Here is a 20,531-nt window from a genome sequence, read left to right as displayed (position 1 = left end):
GTAGTGTACTGCTGAGCAGTTGAAGATGTTACACTTAAAGCTACTACGAGTAAGTCGGCACGTTGGCGACACCTTTGAACAAAAGCGGTAGTATTATTACGACGCCAGCTGTCGTGAAGCTGTTTTGTAGCTCGTGCAGGGAGTGCAAGATTCAAATAATCAGGAAGCAATATGGTGCGTGTCCGTGTGTTGAAAGTGTGATGGCACCGGACTCTTTTCGGCTCCGTGAGTCTATGGGTGACACAGCATCAACTAATGCCAGTAAGTGCTAAACACACCTGATTGCGATGAGTTGATGCATTGTCACCTCTCACGGAGCTGAACGAGTCCCCGTGTCCTCACACAAAGCAAATGAACGAGAGATGGCAGTTAGTATGGATCACGATGAGGTAATGTGTTTATGTTGTAAATAATGACTATTTCCGATGAATAATGGTCATCTGATGATGCTGGTGAGGCAAAGTAAACTTTGTTTTAGTAGGCTACCGCTCATTCATTTAGGAGTAAACACTGCAGTCTAGTTTCGCTGCGTGAAATTGTGTATACGTTGCTTGGCAACGCCCTCCCGCCCGACTATCACTCTCCCTTTTAGCTTTTCTTCATTGCATTTTCTTTTTTTTCTTTTATGGTTCAGCCCCGTTATCAGTCATTATGACGACAAACAACTGTCTCAAACAAGTCTCCCGCTCCCCTTCCCTCACCAGGAGGGATAGGCTTCTCAATTCACGTTCCTGCGCCACACTGAAATCTGTGACCAATACGGATATGTGACCATAGCGCATGCACGCGTGAACCGAAAATCGGACTGGGTGTACGACCAGATCAAATGCAGCAATAAAAACTATATAAAAACGTCTTTCTTTGCACTGATGGTCTCGTTTGCTGTTAAAGGTAATTTATGATTATGAGAGGAAACATGAGGCTGTTTAAAAGATATTTAAATGTTACTCGTAGCCGCTTTAAAGTAGCCCAAGAAGATCCTCAAGTAAAACGGAATCAATGTCTACAGTTAGGCAGGAAGTCCCAGGCATTTTAAGGCCCAGTGTAACAGGAGAACATATTTAGTTATTACAGCAAATGCAATACATTTGAGTACACAAGAGTATCATTTTGGGAGGTATAATTGTCATGAGCAGTAAAGGATAATACAAAATAAGATTTTCTCTCAAGCTTAACACAATAATTTGATTACAGTTAAGTGTGGAATATTGCGTTAGATTGTTTTGTGTGAAGAAAAACTCATTTATATGGTCAAAAACATAACTAAGTGGGCTTTTAATGATTTGAAGGCCATTTTTGGCTATTTTGTCAATTTGTAAAAACCGCAACATAATCATTTTTATGAAGTAAACTGGCTATCAAAAACATTCCTCACTTCAAAGTAAAATAAAGTCATGAAAAAGTTTGTTTTTCTCTGGCTCTCGCTAACTCCCCCTCCTTCAAAAAAATTATTCACTATCCGTGGAAGAGAAAGTATTTTTCTTTGTAAACAACCAGCTGTGGGGGGAGCCACAAAGTTGATCATGTTAGACAATTCCCCATGAACAATTGTGTGTGAGCATGAGCATGCAAGTGTCATATTCTTTTACTTATGCACTGAGACTATTTTCAGCAATGCATGACATAACTCAAGACTGTGTGCACAACCCTCCCCCCCCCCCCCCCCACACACACACACACGGATGACACATGAGGCAGATTGGAGGTCTTCCCATGCCCCCCTGCCCTTTCTGTTGGTCTTGGACATCTCCCACAGTCTGAGCTGTAAATAGACAGTACCCCCAAAACCACACACACACACACACACACACACACACACACACACACACACACACACACACACACACACACACACACACACAAACACAAACACACAGGGAGAATTACACTTAGACACCCAATCTGGCCTGCCACCATGTACTTAAACTTCCACTCCCAAAGTGAGATTTGGCACATTAGCTTGACTCTTTCAACAGAGAAGAAGCTAGAGGCAGATTACATTTGTGAAATATGTTAAGTGTAATAGTACAACTAAAGAAAATTCTGAACGAATTGGGCAGGTTTGATCAAGTACAGTAGTACAGGCGATTTCACCCCATGTAGCACTGCTTCCATTGAACATCTGTAGTTGTTAATTTCCAAACAGATCACAGTAATAGTTTATGATATGTGACTAATAGGCATGGCAGCGGCGCTGATAGGTTTCACTGTAGTCAATGTTTGTGCATCCACAATGCGCTCCGTTCTGTATCTACTCCATTTTACCACCGGCAGTCTGGAGCCATGTGCAAATAATACACACAGCTTTTATTTTTTCCTGATCCGTAGGTGCTCAAAAGTACTTTTTTTGCAAATGTTATTTTTTTACAAACAGAGGAAAATTTGATTTTTTGGGGTTCAAAATATTATTTGGACAAAAAAAATGTGTCTTACATAGGGTTGTAGGTACATCATTAATGAGACCAGCATCAATATCTATTTGATGAAGGTTGCTGTAAACGCAGACAGAGCTAGAGAGGGAAAACAAAAAAGAAAAGAGATGCAAGAGAAAAATTATCCCCAAGGAGCATAATGAGCACAGATGGGTAATTGAATCCCTTTTACCCTTCAGGAATCCTTTTGCACAGCTTTAGTGGTGTTTAGACTGCATCACTCAGTAAGCATTTGTCTATTCACTATGTGAACATAACATTGCTTCATACGTCTCTAAAATTCATTTTATGTATTGCATTAATACTTTGTTTCTAAAGCAACAGCTCAGTAGCAGTGCATCAAAATGTTAAAAGTAGTACTGCTATGATGGCTACAAAGAGTACAATCCAAGGACAACTTAAATGCCACTACAATTCCACACAATGACAAATGATAGTGTCTCCTAAATGATCTTTGTGTTGTAGAGTATGCTATATTACTGTTAACATCAATGTACACCCCCCAAGGTTCAGTTTTTCATTCGTTGGCAAAAGATCAAGGTTTTTCACACCTCAAGTACTACTAAACAACCTTTAAAATGTTAACCCTGTGACCTGCAGCATAACACGGTCCCAAAACCATTTCATATAACTTTATTACCAACATAATATTGTCAACACCACATAAAATCCCATACATATTGCAGGTATTGATGACCTCTATGTTCAGCTACATCATGAAAAGCTGTACCCTACATAACATGATGTTGAGACAAATCCCCTCTATCTATAACATATTGGACAACAGTCAGTAAATCCTCCATCCTTGAGCAACAATGATACATTAAATGAAAAAAAAATGCAACGGAAAAGATACACTGTTTCTCTAATTTGCATTTTGATGACTCACCCGTGGGCATGACATTCTGGCTTACATTTCCTAGTGCCTGGAGCTTGTTTCATAAGAGGGGGATTCTTTGGTGCTTTAACCAGAAAAAATGTAAGGACAGTTCTCCAAAACACATGGGTACAAGAAAATTCATTAAATGGGATCAGGTTTTTGTCCTGAACCTTTTTATCTACTACGCTAGGCACAACTTGGTTACAATGTTCCTTTTTTCATATCTTCAACTTTTAAATGTCTTCATCAAAACAATTGAGCCAGCAGGAAGGAACACGGAACTTAGGTGACTCAGGAGTTACCTGCTGTGCCTCATACATGGCAGGAATTTTAAGCTTAAGGTACAGTAGGAGTATGAAAACTTCAACGAATGCATGTATAAAACATACATATGATAAGTATATTTAAAAAATAGTAGCCTATATAGACAACATTTTATTCTTTTATAACTTTACTTTAAGTTTGTCACTTACATTGTCGTAATGTGCAATTCCTCGAAAATTAAATACTGCAAGTTCCTTTGGTCGCACTGGAGGCTTTGTTAAGCAAAAGGATTTGACCTGAATGCACCCAATACAAACTGCCCACTGTAAGCCCTCTAATGTGCAGTTTACCCTGGAGTCTAGAGTATTAAACTACAAGCGCTGAAAGTCCACTTTTGCCAAGGCTGAAAAATCAGGCAAGCTGAAACAGCATTGCCAACAAGGGTATTAGACATTCCTTACATAATAAAGTAAACAGTAGACCAAAGCTTGGGTAATAAAAACAAATAGAAAATGAGGCTGCTTATTCAAGAGTAAAATGCAATCAGGTGTCTACAAATGGTACAATAAAACTCACTGCCAGTGTTGGGCACGTTACTCAAAAAAAATTATAATTATATATTACTCGTTACTCTTTTCAAAAGTAATGTTATTACTTTACTCGTTACTCCATGCTCAGAGTAACATGTTACCGTAACTTGTTACTTTCCGTTACATCACACACAAATAGGGCTGTCCCCGACTCGGAATTTTCTCAGTCGAATCAGATCTGCCTGTTCAAACCAGAGATTCGACTATTCGTGATACTATTTGTCAATCAGAAAAGTGCATTGGAGTGAGATATTTGACCACCCGTCAACCCGAAAACAGTTGAAAACAGACTTTAAGACCACCGAAAACAGAGCTTAAAATAAACAACCTCTAGGTTGGATATATTTTAAAAATCAGTTTACGAGTGAACCGGGGAGTTGGAGCGCAGCTGAAGCCCTTGAGAGAGAAACAACACAGAGCCGGTGACGGCTGCAGAGAATGGCAATTTGCGCGAGTAAAAAAGACGAGATGCTCGCGGTCTACAGGGGCTTAATTGTTTGCAAGGCGACCTATCTTTATTACAGCAAATAGCAGAGCAGAATCAAAAGGCATATGGTGCGCAATTTGCACAGCGCGAACCTATACATCTGCTTTGTTTTTTTCTTTTGCCATTTCCTCTTTAGTTTTCACCACTCTATAGCTGGATCCCAATACAGAGACCGCGTCCTTCTACGCGGTCTATGAAGGCTATAGCCTGTGAAGGCCGATTCGAAGGCCGATCGAGCGTTGTTAAACGAGACGGTCTCCGCAGGTCTCCGTTTACGAGCATTTCCGGTTTGCGTAACAAGCCATTACCTTGCGTGACGACTATCCGCTCCTGTGCTGCCTAGCAACCCTGATTGCTGCCAACGGAAACAGCCTTGTCAACGGAGGAAAAAAGAAAAAGAAGTTGCCTACCAGACGAAAAGAAAAAAAGTACAAGAAAAAAAGAAAGAAAGATGAAAGTTAAGAAGATGGAGCAACACGTTGCTGTTTTGTTATTTTTTATTTTATTTTATGCCATCTCTGAAAAAAACGCAATGAATCTTGGGATATGTTGGGCCGCGAAGGATCCATCTGTTGCAGCCTTCAAAACCGTGAAACGAAGGCTGCATTTCTCGGCTGCATATGAAGGAGCCTTGCTAATGGAACAAGCCTTTGTGCGCCGCTATGACGCAATCGGTCTTCAAATGCAGCCTTCCAAGGCTGCAACCCCTGGATTGAGATTCAGTGTTCTTCTATGGCGTTTGACCTGACGTGACACATTACCGCCACCTATTGCCCTGGCATGATAACGTCAGTGTTTTGCTCTTATTTTCTCTTTTAATGTAATGTACACTGACTGAAAAAAAAAAACTATGGTTCGACTTGAAGAATCTGCGTCGACTGCGGGGGTTCCCGACTGATGTTTCGAATCATCGACTTTCAGGGGGCAGCCCTACACACAAATGGTCCTTAACCTACTCCTCAAAATACAGACCTTGCTAGTGGGCTGGCTTGACCGCAGTCATGTGTGCAGCTAAAGCCCTGTTCTCACTGGATTAGTATCAGTGCTGTCGCAAGGGCTTCAGCCAAGTGAGTCCACACGCCTGGTTTGCATTTTTTTAATATACAGAGAAGAAACCCTCTGGGCAGAATGAGCCTTCATGCCATCTGGGAGATCATTCCCCAAAAAGGAATAGGTTAATGCCATGACAGACACTGGCTGGATAGAGCCAAACCACAGGACTGAGACCCGACACCGTAAACAGCTGGTCAGAATGATTCAGTACACTCCGAATTGGCCAACAGCGCGCTGACCGGACACTCGTTTTGCGACAATTAGTTTACAAACAAAACGTAGTAACGAGTTGATTCATTGTGTAGTAACGAGTAATAATATTACTGAGATTTGGTTTGTAACTAGTTACGTTACTAGTTACTGGAAAAAGTAATATATTACAGTAATGCGTTACTGCCCAACACTGCTCACTGCACCTAAATATTTTAAGGGAACTGTTGGCAAGAAGTGGGATCACTCTTTCAAAATACTTATTAAAATAACAGCAGTGGGTTCACAGGCAAACAGCCAACTATTTTAGAGGCAGTAAAGCTAGCAACACAATGGTGAAACACAAACCAGTTGTAAGGCTTAAGTTAGGTCTGTTGTTAAAGGCTGCAATTGTCCAACACTGTGCATAACTATATGTGAGAAAATTATTGCCACACAAAAGGCCTATGTCAATTTTAATTTTTACAAATACAGAATAAGAGACCACAGCTGCTGAGATAAAAACTACTGTACAAGTATAAAACTGAAAACTAAAAGGTTTATGAACCGATGGGGAATAGCTAAGATCTCCAAGATTTTAATTGGCACATCTGGACAGTCAAAATAATCTCATATGATTTATCCCTTTTATGATACACCGCAAGAGAGGTGGGATGAAAAAAGAAAACACAAGAAACATGATCAGAGACTGATATTTCATCCATCTGTCCAGAGATTCTTCAAGGACCCCAATGCCTGCAATGATGTTTTTAATTGTTGCAGTGAGAATTGGTCATGGTTAAATTAATTCTAACAGTGCCATTTTATGCAAATGACACAGAGGGAACACTGGATCTACAGTGGAAATCAAACCATCCTAAATGGCTCATTTGAATTCATAATGTATAAGCAGGTCAAGTACTTTAAGTGTCAAAGCTTTTGTAGCAATAATAAAATACTTTTTCAGATATACTTAATGCTGCAACGAGGAACTTTGTAAACTAGCGGCCCCTTTGGACCAAAGCAGTAGTATTTTTACGATGGCAGCTGTCGTAAAGCTGTTTTCTAGCCGTACCAGCCGGTGCCAGTGTCAAGTGATTAGGACGCAATATAGTCCATGTTGAAAGTGTGAGGGCACGGAATATTTTCGGCTCCGTGAGAGTGGTTAGAGACACTGCATCAAATCAATGCCAGTCAGGGCCACACACACATGATGGCAGTGAGTGACGGTAGGATGGATCGTGATCAAGCCCCAACCACAGCGAGTTCTACCAGCATCCAATGCGGAAGTGACAAACATTGCAGTAGCACCGGGTGGCCACTACGACGTGGTACCAAAAGTGAGCAATTTTTCATTGACTCACAGTCTTTTTGAAGGCTAAAATGTATGAATAATTAGGGGCGCTACTGCTTTGAGACATTACTTGTATCCAAGGTGTTTGTGTACACCTTCAGTGATACATTATTAGAAAGCTTTCATGCAACATTCTTCCCGTCCCTTAGATGTTATACACACACACACACACACACACACACACACACACACACACACACACACACTAAGATGACAGTTGTTACTGCAATGCAAACATAAACAAAGTAATTATGTATGCATTATTAAATAACAGTGTCAGAGGAGCAGTACCAATTAGAATATTAATGAGCATGCCTTCAAAACTGAGATTTGAATTTGTATTCTGTATATTTAAAAAAAGTAAGAATGCATTTGTGTTAAACAAACTGGGCCTTGATATAATAGTTTTGGCCAATTCCCCTCGCTGGGTATCAAATAATTTAAATCACTAATCAATTGCTGAAATGTGGAAACATGGCAACACTGATTCACACTGAGCCACAGCATTTCAATGGAGTCAAAAGAAACATCTAAGGCATCTAAAATAAATATTTGAGAGTGAACAACATCGAACATGCCTGAAATGTGCATTATAATTGGCTACTACATTAAAGATATATGCAAGTCTGGTGCAGAAGATCAAAGTTAAACTACACTAAGAAGTTACACTATGAAGTATGCCGTTTTAACAGCAGATCGTTTAGGAGATAACTACATTGCCCACCTTTCCTTTCATTTCAGTAAAGTAAAACAGTGGATCATTTTGAATTTCAACAAAGTGTAAAATATACTGACAGTAAAATAATAATAATGGCAGGGGCAGGGCTCATATTACGATACTTACCGTGATGTGAAGTTGGCTACCATCAGAAAGCCTACAAGTAAAGTAAACAGTTACCATATAACTTAATGTAGTGTATTAACATTCAGGGCAAGAACAGTGAGGTAGGCTACTCACACTCGTTTATTCCTGCAGCCATCAGGTTACTGAATGATCACAAGGGTCAGGAGTAGGTGGAGAGCACCAGGGTAGCTGGGTGGCTGTTCTGACAGGTTGAGTTGAAATGAATGTGAGTTGAATTTGTGTGTTGGACTGCTGTTTGTCTATTTATGTTATTTTCTACCTCGTATTGCTTTTTATAGTATTTATTCAAATGATTTTTTACTGCGAACTGGAACTGTAAACTAAATTGCCCTTCTTGGGATAAATAAAGCTTTTTCTGATTCTGATTCTGTATCCCTGATTACACCTCTGGTCGGGCTTTAACATTTTTTTTTAGGTTTAACCCTGGTTGTGCCTTACTCTCATGTATACAAATTACATTCAACCATGCATCCAATTTTTTTAAATATATCATTAAAGAGCCCAAAATGAGGATTCTGTGAAAACGTTCAAACATCTTTTATTGTTGATTAACTGAAGTCTGTAAAAAAATGTGGCTTACTGATAAAATAACAGAAAAACGTAGGCTACTTTAAGTTAAAGCCTGATGCTCTAAAGGGAAAAGCATACCAAACAAGAAAATTATCACTAGTCTATAGAGAATATGCACCATGTCACGTGGTTTCTAATTGCATCAATCACCTCTGTTTCACTGCATACCTGCAGCACAATGCAATTCTCTAGGGCAACGACAGCAGACAGGATGGGTAGCAAGTTCAACAGTGTGTCATTCCTGCCAACGCATCTCACTATGGATGCCATTGCTTCTCCAATTATCACCGACTCCTCTTTTGACAGCAATCTCCCCCTGACAACTGTGACGTGGACTAACGGGAGCCCAAAGAACTAGAATGTGAAAACACCATTTCCCACCTACACATCAACTAACTGGATAGCCCAGCGTGTGTGTAGGTAAGATGTTCCAAATATGGGAAGCGTGTCCTACCTGTTTCTGTTGTTCCACGGCGGAGAGGAGGAGGATCAGGCGCATCAGGTTGAAGATAGATGTTGCATTGTAGAAGATCGGGAGATAACGGAAACGGTGCTGGAGCAGGGACTCGGTGTGTGTCTCCCTCATTAAGTCAAGACACGTCGAGCGGCCCGACGCTTCACCCTCAGCTGATAGCCTACTTTTGGTGCACAGCCTCCCGATTAACTAGGGAACGAGTCAACTCAAATGTTTTGCGCGACATTATCTTTTAAAACGCGTTTAAACGGGATCATTTCATTTTTAGAGATGCTTGTGAAATTGACTTGCCTACTAGTGACTGGAATTTTGAGTGAGCCTTTTAACCAGTAGGCTAGGTTAATTAAACATAGGGTAGACTACATAAAGAAAGTATTTGTAACATTAGGTAGGCCTAGGCTACATTAGCTAGCTAACATTACTTGCAGTGCAGGTGTCTGTTGAATACCAACGTTTTGCTTTGATGGTTAGTTAGCCTACTAACCTGCATAACACATGCATTGAAATAAAAGTGACCTTGTGACAGTCCTTGTGTGCAGTTTGCAAATGTGTCCATTTTGTTAAAGCTTAAACTTAGCCCATATTTAACAGCCATATTGAACCTATTTTTAAAAAATTTATTTAGGCTATTTATTTATTTCAATTCCTTTAATTGCAGCTGTCTTTTTTTCTCTGCAGTGTGTTAAATGCCAAACATTTTAACCAACAAGTGAGCTAATGCTTCCATGCATTTGAGACACAATGCCAGCTTTACACTTAATTCGTAGCCAGTCAGTGATTTAAAAAAGCAACACTTACTGCAGTTTTGAAGATATTCCCAGATTCCTTGAAGATTCCCCCATACAGATTGAGTGAAAAAACATCCCGTACTCTGCTCAGTGAATATGAAATACCCCTTTTCCAAAATTACAACGTTTCTTAAATGTGAAAAAGATGGCGGCCAGTGTTATAAGGAGTTCGGTCTTCCCGCCGAGAACTGGTTGCAACAATAATAAACACAGCTGTGCCGAATACTGCATCAGCACTGTAACTTATTCATGGTTAGGCCTATCTATGAATCAAATGGTTTTACCAACACATATTCTGGCTGATTTTGGCTCAACAGTGTTAATTGCATACATTTAAATATGACCTAAACTCAAATAGCCTAATAGGGGATAACATTATTCTATAGGCTAATAATAATGCATGCACCCCTTAACACTCAGTAATGACACTTTAAATTGACTAAATATTTGTATTTAACAATTTAACTTAACATAGTTAATGTGAACCCCCACATTCACTATTCAAATATGCGGTGTATTGGGTGCACGTGCACTTGGACCTATTATTCAATGGCCTATTTTGGAAGTCCTAGCCATAATGCTGGACATTTAAAGACTCGGTTTTAGTATAGGCTAACTAGGCAATTTGTAATATATGCTTGAAAACACATCCACAAACAACACTTAATGTAATCGCCCTGATAAATATTACGAGATTTATCAAAGAAAGCTTGTCGCCTATACCTAAAACAAAAAAAACACAAGTTAAACAAAATGTTTTATGAAATCTACAAATATGTAAAAATATATATTATAAATATAAATATATAACTATGTAACGGCAACATTGTTTTTATGAATCTTAAAACATTCAGTATTTTGCCATTTCTCAGGTGAGATTTATTTTCTTTCTTAATTGCTAAAATATAAGTGGATACCAATAGGTCTGTTATATGCCAATATTGACCTTCCAGATTTATTGGGCAGCCTCAGCCATGGACATATAAAGAAAGCCCAATGTGTAATGCCATTTTTGGCAGCAAGTCAGTAACATCAAGTAATGCCAGGATCTAATAGATAAACTCAACTCTTTGCATCTAATGTGGCAAAGAGGTCACATTATTTATGTGGGTCGCTGCTCACACACTGGCCAAGCAAGCTGAGCTTGGGTGATGTGTATGCCTCCACTACATCCTTTATAGTTTTTAAAATGCCAAGTTTCTGTAAATTGCTACAAACAGCTATAGTTGCACAACATTGGGTGTCAGGTCAATTCCACTTATTTGGCCAGTCGGATCAGCCACATGCAGCCAAAACAAGCATTCCTTATTTTCTCCCTTTCTCTCTCTCTCCTATTGTGCCTGCTTGTTTGAGGCTGCATTTGCTGCTGTCATTTTGCAGCGGGCAACACGCAGGGTGCTTAAAATTGATTTACTGGCAGAGATTTAGATTTTTCCATTACGCAGCACACGTGATGCCAGGGTGGGCTGGTTGTAAAAAGCTTGTTTGGTCCTCCTATGAAATCTTGAAAACACACCTGTCTTTATCCTGCACTGTGGCAAAGCTTTGTCTCCTTTGCCGACTGTCGATGCAGCCCACTGTAATGAGTTGTGTTGTCCTTTATTAGAGTTAGCTGACAGGGGTCGTGTTCACTCCACCCACGCTGCATACTGTATTTAAGTGATGTCTATCAGCAGATGGGTTGCTGACCTGCTCTCTTACCCGGGCCGGGGTGTGCAAAGGCACAAAATGAGCAGCAGGAACAGATGGGAGCAAGACGGATGAGCGGAGGATGAGACAGAGCTGTGTGCTTAATATTTAACCAGTGAAGCAGCATGCTGCTCCACACAGGAGGGACAGGGGGTTAAAACTATCACATTGAACTGATGTTGATTACAGAGATGATGGAATTCACAGTCGGAAATACTTTCATATTTTGAGATGGTACTTTTATCTAAAAGGTTGGGAAGAACACTTTTACTCCATCACTTTTCCAATGGGAAGTGCTATATTTGGGTAAAAATATCACCATTATTCAGGGAAATCGAAAAAACCTTATCTCAGCTAAGTGATCATGCATTTCAGACTTGATCTAAACAACTTGAAAACATTTTACTAAAACCGTCATTTGCTTAGGGTATTTCGGGTAAAATACGACTGTGAAGGCACTAATGAACAAGACTCTTTACAGGCTTTACCATTTGTGTAGGGAAAAGCAGTTCACTATAATGTGCTGGTGCTTATGGTGTAGCAGCCTGCAGAGAAAATGTTAATGCCCATAAATTGTATGGTATAGGATTAATCGTGTATTCATGTAATTCATTTGGATGCTCATTAGTTGTAAACTGATAGTATGGTGTCTAAGATCCACAAGGAAACGAGAGATTCTACAGCAGCGCCCCCAACCGAGGATTACTTGAACTGCCAACATGCAGTTCTCCCTACCAGCCTCTTAATTTTGAATAAGCACACACACACACACACACACACACACACGTCTCACTGTATTGCTATATTGGCTGCAGGACAGTGAGAACCAGGTTTCACAGACACAAATTAACACCATGCCTGTGGATGTCAGGACCATATAAACCTTCCCGGGACAATAACACCATGTTTAATCTTCAGCAATGAAGATGGACCTCAAGGTCATGGCATGTTATTGGAGACCAATATGACCATCATAATCAAGTCTAGTCAAATTATTGACTATTTTTGAAAGTTTCCAAGCAGGTTTACCCATTTTTTTGCTTCTGGCTTTCTGTCTACGGTCAAAAATGTTGACATTTTTATAGTTACCCAATTCAAATCATGTTTACAATGTAACCGTCATAAATCTGGCTGCTGGAAATTAAAACTAAACCTGCCCTGAGGCATTCTTACAATAACAAATGGAGCTGGCAGTATGCACCAGTGTCAGATTAATTCCATCTTTCATGGACAGCTAGTTACTAGGTCAGCCCATAGCCAAAATATACAGGATGTGAGAACTAGCTTTCTATCCCTCAAATCAGAAACTAGGAAGAGTGCCACTGTCCATTTAGGACACTGTTGACTATAAAAATCCTCGATATCCATAATTAATCTTCACAAATCTAGTCTTCAGTCTTTTGCAAAGAGAAAACATGCGGGCAGCTTCCTCCGGTGTTAAGTCACACTGCACACATTTTCAAATGGTCTCACAGAATGAACAACAAAACCACAAGCTGGCACAGTTTTTACACATTTTAAAAAGAAGCTGTTAGGAAAAAATGTATAACCTTCATACAGACCTAGGTGAACAGTTTCCCAATGCAACCCTGTTTAGTCTTTATATGCTTCATTTAGCAGCCGCTGGGACAGATATGTCATTGGTATAAATGTCCTCAAACAACTCTCGCTGTTGAAAAGCCACTAAGCTAATTTACCAATTTGTCAAACTATTCTTTTATATTAATTCATTCATGCTGAAGGCATTTGTAATCCATTTTGTTGCACTTGTTCCTTGACCTTGTAGTTCATGATGGAAATAATAATAAATAAAGAGCTACAACTGCAAAGGCAATAATGTTTGCATATCTTAAGAGTCCCACAAATACAATGTGTCTCCTTACGTCATAGAAATGTTAAACAATCCAGAAAGGGAGACAAAATCATGTTGATTCTCGGTCAGCATTGATTTATTCCATTTGTCACTTAGAAATAGTACATAAGCCATTTGTTGTTCTTTTTTATTAGCGATCCGTTTTTGTCCTGAAGGTAAGCCAGCCCAAAATAATCCATTTCACTCATTTCAATCATTTATTACTATGGACTGTGCTCATCTTAAATAAGCCTTGAATGGAAGTGGCTATTATTATTTTTTACTGAAACATGAACACTAAACAACTAGATTTGTAAGGTTTCTGGGTTGTTTGATGGCTGTTTTTTCATTCCTTTAGAAAAATTCCATGTTCCATGACTGTCTATTTTACATATGTATCCAGGGGGGTTTACTCAACTCTTATGTATGAACAACCATTCTGATGCTGAAGTGCATCCACTTTCAGGTTAAGAAGTAATGTAATTACCTTCTCTTAAGATAACCAGAAGTAATACCTAGTAATGCCTAGCAACCCATTGTGCTTTCTGAGAAAACTGTCAGAATTTGTGACAAATTACAGACAAGGGAAATAAACTGAGACAGAAGGAACAGTATGTTAAGTCTTGACCTACTATGATGAATATATAGAGCTACTATCAGATGTTAAAATGCGTTGAAACACATCATTATCTCAAGACCCTTTTAGGCAGGCCAATACTGCGCCTGAAGCTGTCTTTAAGAAATGTCAAGACATGGGTGACACTGACTTCATGGAGTAACAGTTGTGAACTTGACGAGAACAAGCCTGCTTTGCATCAGGATTTCCAAAACAGCATCTAAACAAATAACGCCAATGTACAATCCGGTGTACAGCAGAAAGGCGTTTGGGTGGGGTGTCGTATTTCAAAGAAACTTTTAGGCATCCGAGACAAATGCTAATGCCAAGATCCTTGGACGGCCTCTCTGGATTTATGCTTCGGCGGTTGTCGGAAGAACTCTCACAAATAGAGTTTTGGTGTCTAGAGATTTTATGGACGAATCAGCTGGCACCTCTGAAAAACACAGATATTAAATGGTTACAAAATATGTTTGTTTAGATTTATTGCTCAAATTAAGAGCCAGAAACCTATTAAGCTATCACAATAGATCACAGTTTTCAAACAAGAAAATCTCTATAAGCTCTTAAACTTTGCGAATAGGGATGATCATTTAATTTAAATTAAATAATAAAGAGGATATAAAACAAAAAACAAACTAAGTGTCATTAACTAATGTGGTGTACTTTTTTCTATCACAATGCACCATTTTATTACAATCAATTCGAGCCCATTCGTATCATAGTCACTTACTCACTGACCTGTTATAAAAGGATTACACAATACTAACACTGCAGTAGCATTTCATTAAGCTGAAAAGCCCATGTTGTAACCCAAGTTGCAGGCAAAGAACTGAAACACATGTTGCCCGAATAGAGAAAAAATTCTCTCTGTTGTATCTAACATAGAACAAGACCAAATACTTACTGTAACTTCCATGTTTTGCACATGGGGAGCATTTTGTGAAATAAATCTTAGATTTGCTGGTAGTAGGAATAGTGCTTATCATGTAAAACCTGAGTTAGCAACTTCACCATCTTCTGGCTTTCTTTGCGTCAGCTAATTTTAACAAACTGTGAGATGCAAAGCCAATTCAAATGAAACAAGTTTTATAGAATCATTGAATCACTGCATTATAAAAAATTAAAATGGCTAAACAGCTTTAATATGTCGTATTGTCTCATATGGTGATGCTGGTTTGAGCCTTTATCCTGCTCAATACCTGTGCTAAGATGTAACTTTTTGACAAGGTGAAAACTTTCCTCCCTCACACTGTATGTCTTAGAAGAACTTCAAAGCCAGAAAGACACCCGACATCTTTTCATCTTACCCTGGGTGAGGTCCTGGTCCAGGTAGAGTTTGAGGCGTCTGCTGCGGAGGCCGAAAACCTTGGCGGCCTCAGAGAGCAGACCTAAGTGCTGGAGCCCATTCTGACCCACGGGGTTCAGCAGCAGCAGGGTGCCCACCTCCCCTGTCTGGCACTCTGCAGGAGATAACAAGAGAGTGTTGAAGAGAAGAACACCACACAGACTTTATTTCCTTATCAAATTAAGAAAATAATTGGCGAGCTTGTTAGGCCTTTTCCACAAGTCCTGGGAAGGTAGCGAGCTTAAGCCTAGCCATGGGAAAAGGGAGGAGACAGAGGAGGGAAACGATAGATCAATAAGAAGGGACCAGAGAGAGAGAGAGCCTAGATGATCAATTGATAGATATAGGGGTGAAAGGGGTTGAATTTTAATGACCGAAAGGATCAAGCAGGATTTTAGTAAATTTCCCAGTGGTGGAAATTAGCAGATAGTTGCTAGTTGCTGTACAGATTCTTATTTTATACACAAAACACCAGATCAACTGATGAAATATGATGCATAGTTTGAATACCAGTATAAACATTAGTTGAAGGAATAGTTTGACAGTTTGAAATAGGTTTAAAGGTTACAAATGATATGAAAATTTAAATTAAATAATCTTTAACTCACAGAGTAACTTGTATCTGAGCTTTTAGAATCTATAATGTAATAACAGACTAGTTGTTTCCCTGTTTCTAGTTTCTGTGTAGGGATGCACCGATCCACTATTTTTAGTTCCGATCCCGATGTCTGGGTTTTGGATATCGGCCGATACCGATATTGTCCGATACGATATCCTAATTATCATAAAAAAATTGTTGGTGGTGAGGTTATGTGTAAGGTTAGGAATGCTTAAGCAATTCTAATTTAAAAATAGCAAGATATATACACAAATGCATATAGGTTTATCTTAAAGGCAGACTATGCAATATTTTAATGAAAATATCAATTATAGAGTCACACAAAAATAATCCTTCTCAATGATCACTTCTGCCCCACTAGAATATGTGGTGGTGTGTTTGTCTGCCCAGTCTTCCTCTCTCTGGCTGTATTTTACATAGTAGAATTTGTCACAGTGCAGAAGCCTCTCCACTTCCTTGACTTGGGTTAGCTTTGGTTAGCTCACTGGCTAACAAACTGGTACTGTATGTCTAACTAGAAAGTGGTGTCCTCTCTCCCTCCACCGAACGTCGGTGCATGCTCGCACAGGCTCGTTCGCTCTTTCATTTAAAAAAAAATAAAAATAAAAAATGTCTTTCTTTTTTTTTTAAATATCGGAGCTGACAGTCCGATATCCGATATGCAGATTTCGGCCATATCGGACCCGATACCGATACTGGATTGGATCGGCCCCATCCCTATTTCTGTGCAAAGTCATTCTGGTTATAACTTCAAATTATTATTAACTGAACTGTATTGACATGCAAATGGCAAAAGTGGTCCATCCAATTTTGGTCCTTAATGGGAATTTTGATTTGCAGCCAGGTGACAAAATACATGAACCCAATAATGAGAAAAATAAACATAACAATTATTTAGAAAAATGTAAAACTTTGCCTTTAAAATTAGCTCAATCTCAAACATGAATGCAGGACTCCAATTTGTGATTTTTTGTGGAATGGTATGCTAATCTTAAAATTCAAAAGGTTCGCAGTATTTCTTTTTTCCACTTAGTACACTGAAACAACAAAGAATCCAATCTGTTGGAGCTACATGTGAAAAAATTTAAAAGCTTGAACTACACAAACAAAACTTGTCAGCAGAATAAATTCATTGTGCGTTTTGGACTCTCTAGGGGATTTGTTGATTAAAATTAAAACAAATAATGACAGCGGCAAACAGTGGGACAGTGAGATTGAGTTATCAGTTATGCATGACTGTTTTTACAGTGTGTGTGTGTGTGTGTGTGTGTGTGTGTGTTTCTCACCGGATGGCTGTGCGTTGCAGAGCACCAGGTTCAGGTAAGGACACAGGAGGGTGTTGGTGCTGGGGGCTGCACTAGGGGCGGAAGAGGCTGATGTGACTAACAAAGTGTTGCCGCTCAGAGCCTGAAGGTCCACTTTGCTGCTCAACTCTGTAATGAACAAACAAAATGCACATGGACAGAAACAGACAAATGAGATGTAGATCCTTACTTCAATTCAGTGATCATTCATCAAATCATTTTGTTTCTTAATTAAAATTAAATATAAAAAGGAAAAGCTTTATACTTAACCTCCAGTTAGGTGATAAAAATAGGGCAAAAATAACTAATGTAAATGATAAAACATGACGTTAGCTAGCCACCTTTGATGGGGTTAGCTTGTCTGCTTAAAAAAAAGCTGCATTAATGTCTTTGGGTGCGGATCATAACCGGTTCTCACCAGTCTGGCCATTGAAGAATCTCAGCTGGGTGTTATTGGTTCCAAAGATGCTGCTGCACACTGTCTTCAGCTTGTTCATGTCCAGTCTGTTGTCACCTTTGGGGTTCTCCAACAGCACCATGCCCTCTGAAGAATAAACCAGTGACATGATTACTAACATAGTCAAATGGTGTGGCACACATTTTATTATCTCGACAACAGCAGATGATCATTTAACCCAAAAAAATGCATATATCCTAAGAGCATCTATTGACAGTTTATCAGTTATACACATTCTTGCTGGATGTTTTTCTGACAAGAAAAGCAGACATCCTTCTTGGACGACCCATGTGTTACCTTGTTCTTTATTGTTGACCTTGACCCTAAGGTTCACGTAGGTGCAAGCCGGTCCATTCAGAGCGGCCCGAGGGGCTGAAGATCCCTTAACAATGGTTAACTCCAAGTCTGAGCCCTTCAGCTGCAAGAGAGAGAGAGACACTGACTTTATGTTCTTTACTGAAGTGTCGTTTGAACTAAAAATCTATACCAAACGACTAACAGTTATATTTTTATCATTAAAAATCTATTAAAAAAACATTTTAGGAATATACTTATCACTCACGCTTATGATAGCACACTGTCTGTTAGCAGCAGGTGTTATACATGTTGAAAAACTGTGGTGCACAATGAGCTGCCTCTTAAATTGCCGGTGTATCCCAGTACAGCAAACAATATTCCTTTTCGCCCTGAAGTGTCCTTGCCATACCTGAGTCGTTTCTTCTATGATGACGCCAGCAGTCTTGGGCACAGGGAAGGGCAACAGTGGAGCTTTGGTGGTGGCCAAGATAAAGTCAGTGTGAGCCTGGATCACAGAGTCCAAATACTCCCCCTCTGGCTTGCAGCGGTAGTACACACTTATCTCGTCAGAAGGCACCAAATGGCCCTGTTTTGAACAGGGTTGAGAGAGAGAAATATAGTTTCATATAGTTTTCTGAAAGTAACTTAATGAACACCAAGTGGTAGAGAAGGGAGTATTTGTTTAGTTGGAAAATAGCTTTCCAAACAACAATGCACAATAATCTCCAAAAGCTATTTTATCTGAATAAACAAACAACTGCCAAAGAATAAAGTTCTGACAGCAAAGTAATTCTCTATAGAGCTTTTTTCTCCTCTGTAAGAAAATGGAATTTAGAAGAAACAAACACATGAAAGATGCAAGTGGGGATGGGATAAAGAAAATGGATGGTCAGACAAAATAAGAGAGGACATGGATTAAAAAGCAAAAATCAGACATTATATGAGAAAATATACAGGTAGAAGGGAATGCTCCTAGCTTCCTCTAACCTTGACAGATTGATCTCATCCTAATCTTCAGTGTGCACAGCCGTACACACACACAAGCACACACACACACACACACACACGGAAACACACACACCAATTGCAGTATGTGCCTCAAGGGCAGAGGCATAACGTTCGCCTGACACAGAGCAGCAGTCAATCAATGGAGGAAGGTTTATAGGCTTTTCCTGCCAAGTCAAGGTACTGACGTTACGCTGAAGGGAACGTCAGATATATCTACAGAGATCTCCAGTTTTGGAGCAATCCAATAAAAAAAAACAATATAAAAAAAGAAATGCTGACCTATGTTTCTTAACCCTACATGTGCACACAACACAAACAACCCACGCAAACATTGATAATGACACGCATGCACACCCACAAACTACTACCAAACATGTCCAAAGGAATTGTAAGAAATTAATTCCCATCCGCTGGGTGGAAAATTCCTAACAGATCTCAGTTTGAAATAACGGCAGGAATTTAGCCTGGCCGGGAGCCAGTGCACACTACTGCTATAGGGGCACGGAAAAAACTGTTTGTTGCTTGTGAAAACAAGGGGCTGTTGGCTAATCCGTCTTTACTCCCCAGACCACTTCAAAAGCTCCAACATTAGAATCTGAAAGGGGCCAGACTGTAATTAAGCTTCCATTAAGCCTGCCTTATGATGGAGAAACTTCTCACTGTGACGCTGCAGTGGAAAGATTTCAAAACTGCCCCCTGACAAAATTAGCATGGGACATAAAGAGGAAGGGGGGAGGACGGGGTGAACAAAGGGGGGAGAGAAATGTGAAAAAAAAATAAATAAAAATTAAAAAAAAATCAGTGCATGGTCGACAATGTAGAGCTGAAACTTATTTTCACCACTAATTAATAGTATATGGCTTATAATATCAGAAAATACTTCAAAAAGGTCCATCACAGTTTTCTGGAGCACATGATATGATGATGTCAAATTACCTCTTTTGTAACATATTTGGTCCAGTACGGAACCCCGGAACTTTTATTGTTATCAGACAGTCAGAAAGGCAGAAGTAAAAAATATACCGTATTTTCCGCACTATAAACCGCACTGGACTATAAGCCGCAGGTGTTATAATGTTTAATTACCATATGTAAGAGTTCATGCACAGAGGGGATTGTCGGGAAAGCGATGGCTACTTGTGGAAGCTCCCATTTATTAACATTTAAAAAAACAAGTTGCATATTTGCATAACGTACGTAAGTGTTCCCATTTAGTGCAATAGTAGCTAGCTACAGAACATATACTGTGCTGTGTAATAACAGGGTTGAAAAATGGGGAAAAAGTCGCGGCTTATAGTCCGAAAATTACGGTAACTCAAAAGATACTATCTAAACAAATACAATTATAGTAACATTTATTTTACTTGTCTTGCTATCTTTCACTAGCTCATCAT

At 39.4% G+C, this 20,531-nt stretch overlaps 1 protein-coding gene across 1 annotated transcript in view; it reads right to left on the bottom strand.

Moving 5' to 3' along the window:
• Positions 1-13,575: 13,575 nt before the first annotated feature.
• The window catches only part of iars1 (isoleucyl-tRNA synthetase 1), a 46,999-nt gene continuing 40,043 nt past the window's right edge, over positions 13,576-20,531 (bottom strand). Inside the window, exons 29-34 of the mRNA XM_080025761.1 lie at positions 18,539-18,715; positions 18,130-18,250; positions 17,794-17,919; positions 17,358-17,504; positions 15,415-15,567; positions 13,576-14,540 (exon numbers count right to left, since the gene is read on the bottom strand). Of these exons, the coding sequence (XP_079881887.1) occupies positions 14,458-14,540; positions 15,415-15,567; positions 17,358-17,504; positions 17,794-17,919; positions 18,130-18,250; positions 18,539-18,715 (807 nt within the window). The 3' untranslated portion in view covers positions 13,576-14,457. The remainder of the gene's footprint in view (positions 14,541-15,414; positions 15,568-17,357; positions 17,505-17,793; positions 17,920-18,129; positions 18,251-18,538; positions 18,716-20,531) is intronic.

The sequence above is a fragment of the Ammodytes marinus genome, assembly GCF_949987685.1.
Source record: "Ammodytes marinus genome assembly, chromosome: 4".
Lineage (NCBI taxonomy): Eukaryota > Metazoa > Chordata > Actinopteri > Uranoscopiformes > Ammodytidae > Ammodytes > Ammodytes marinus.
This window is presented reverse-complemented; position numbering and strand designations above follow the sequence as displayed.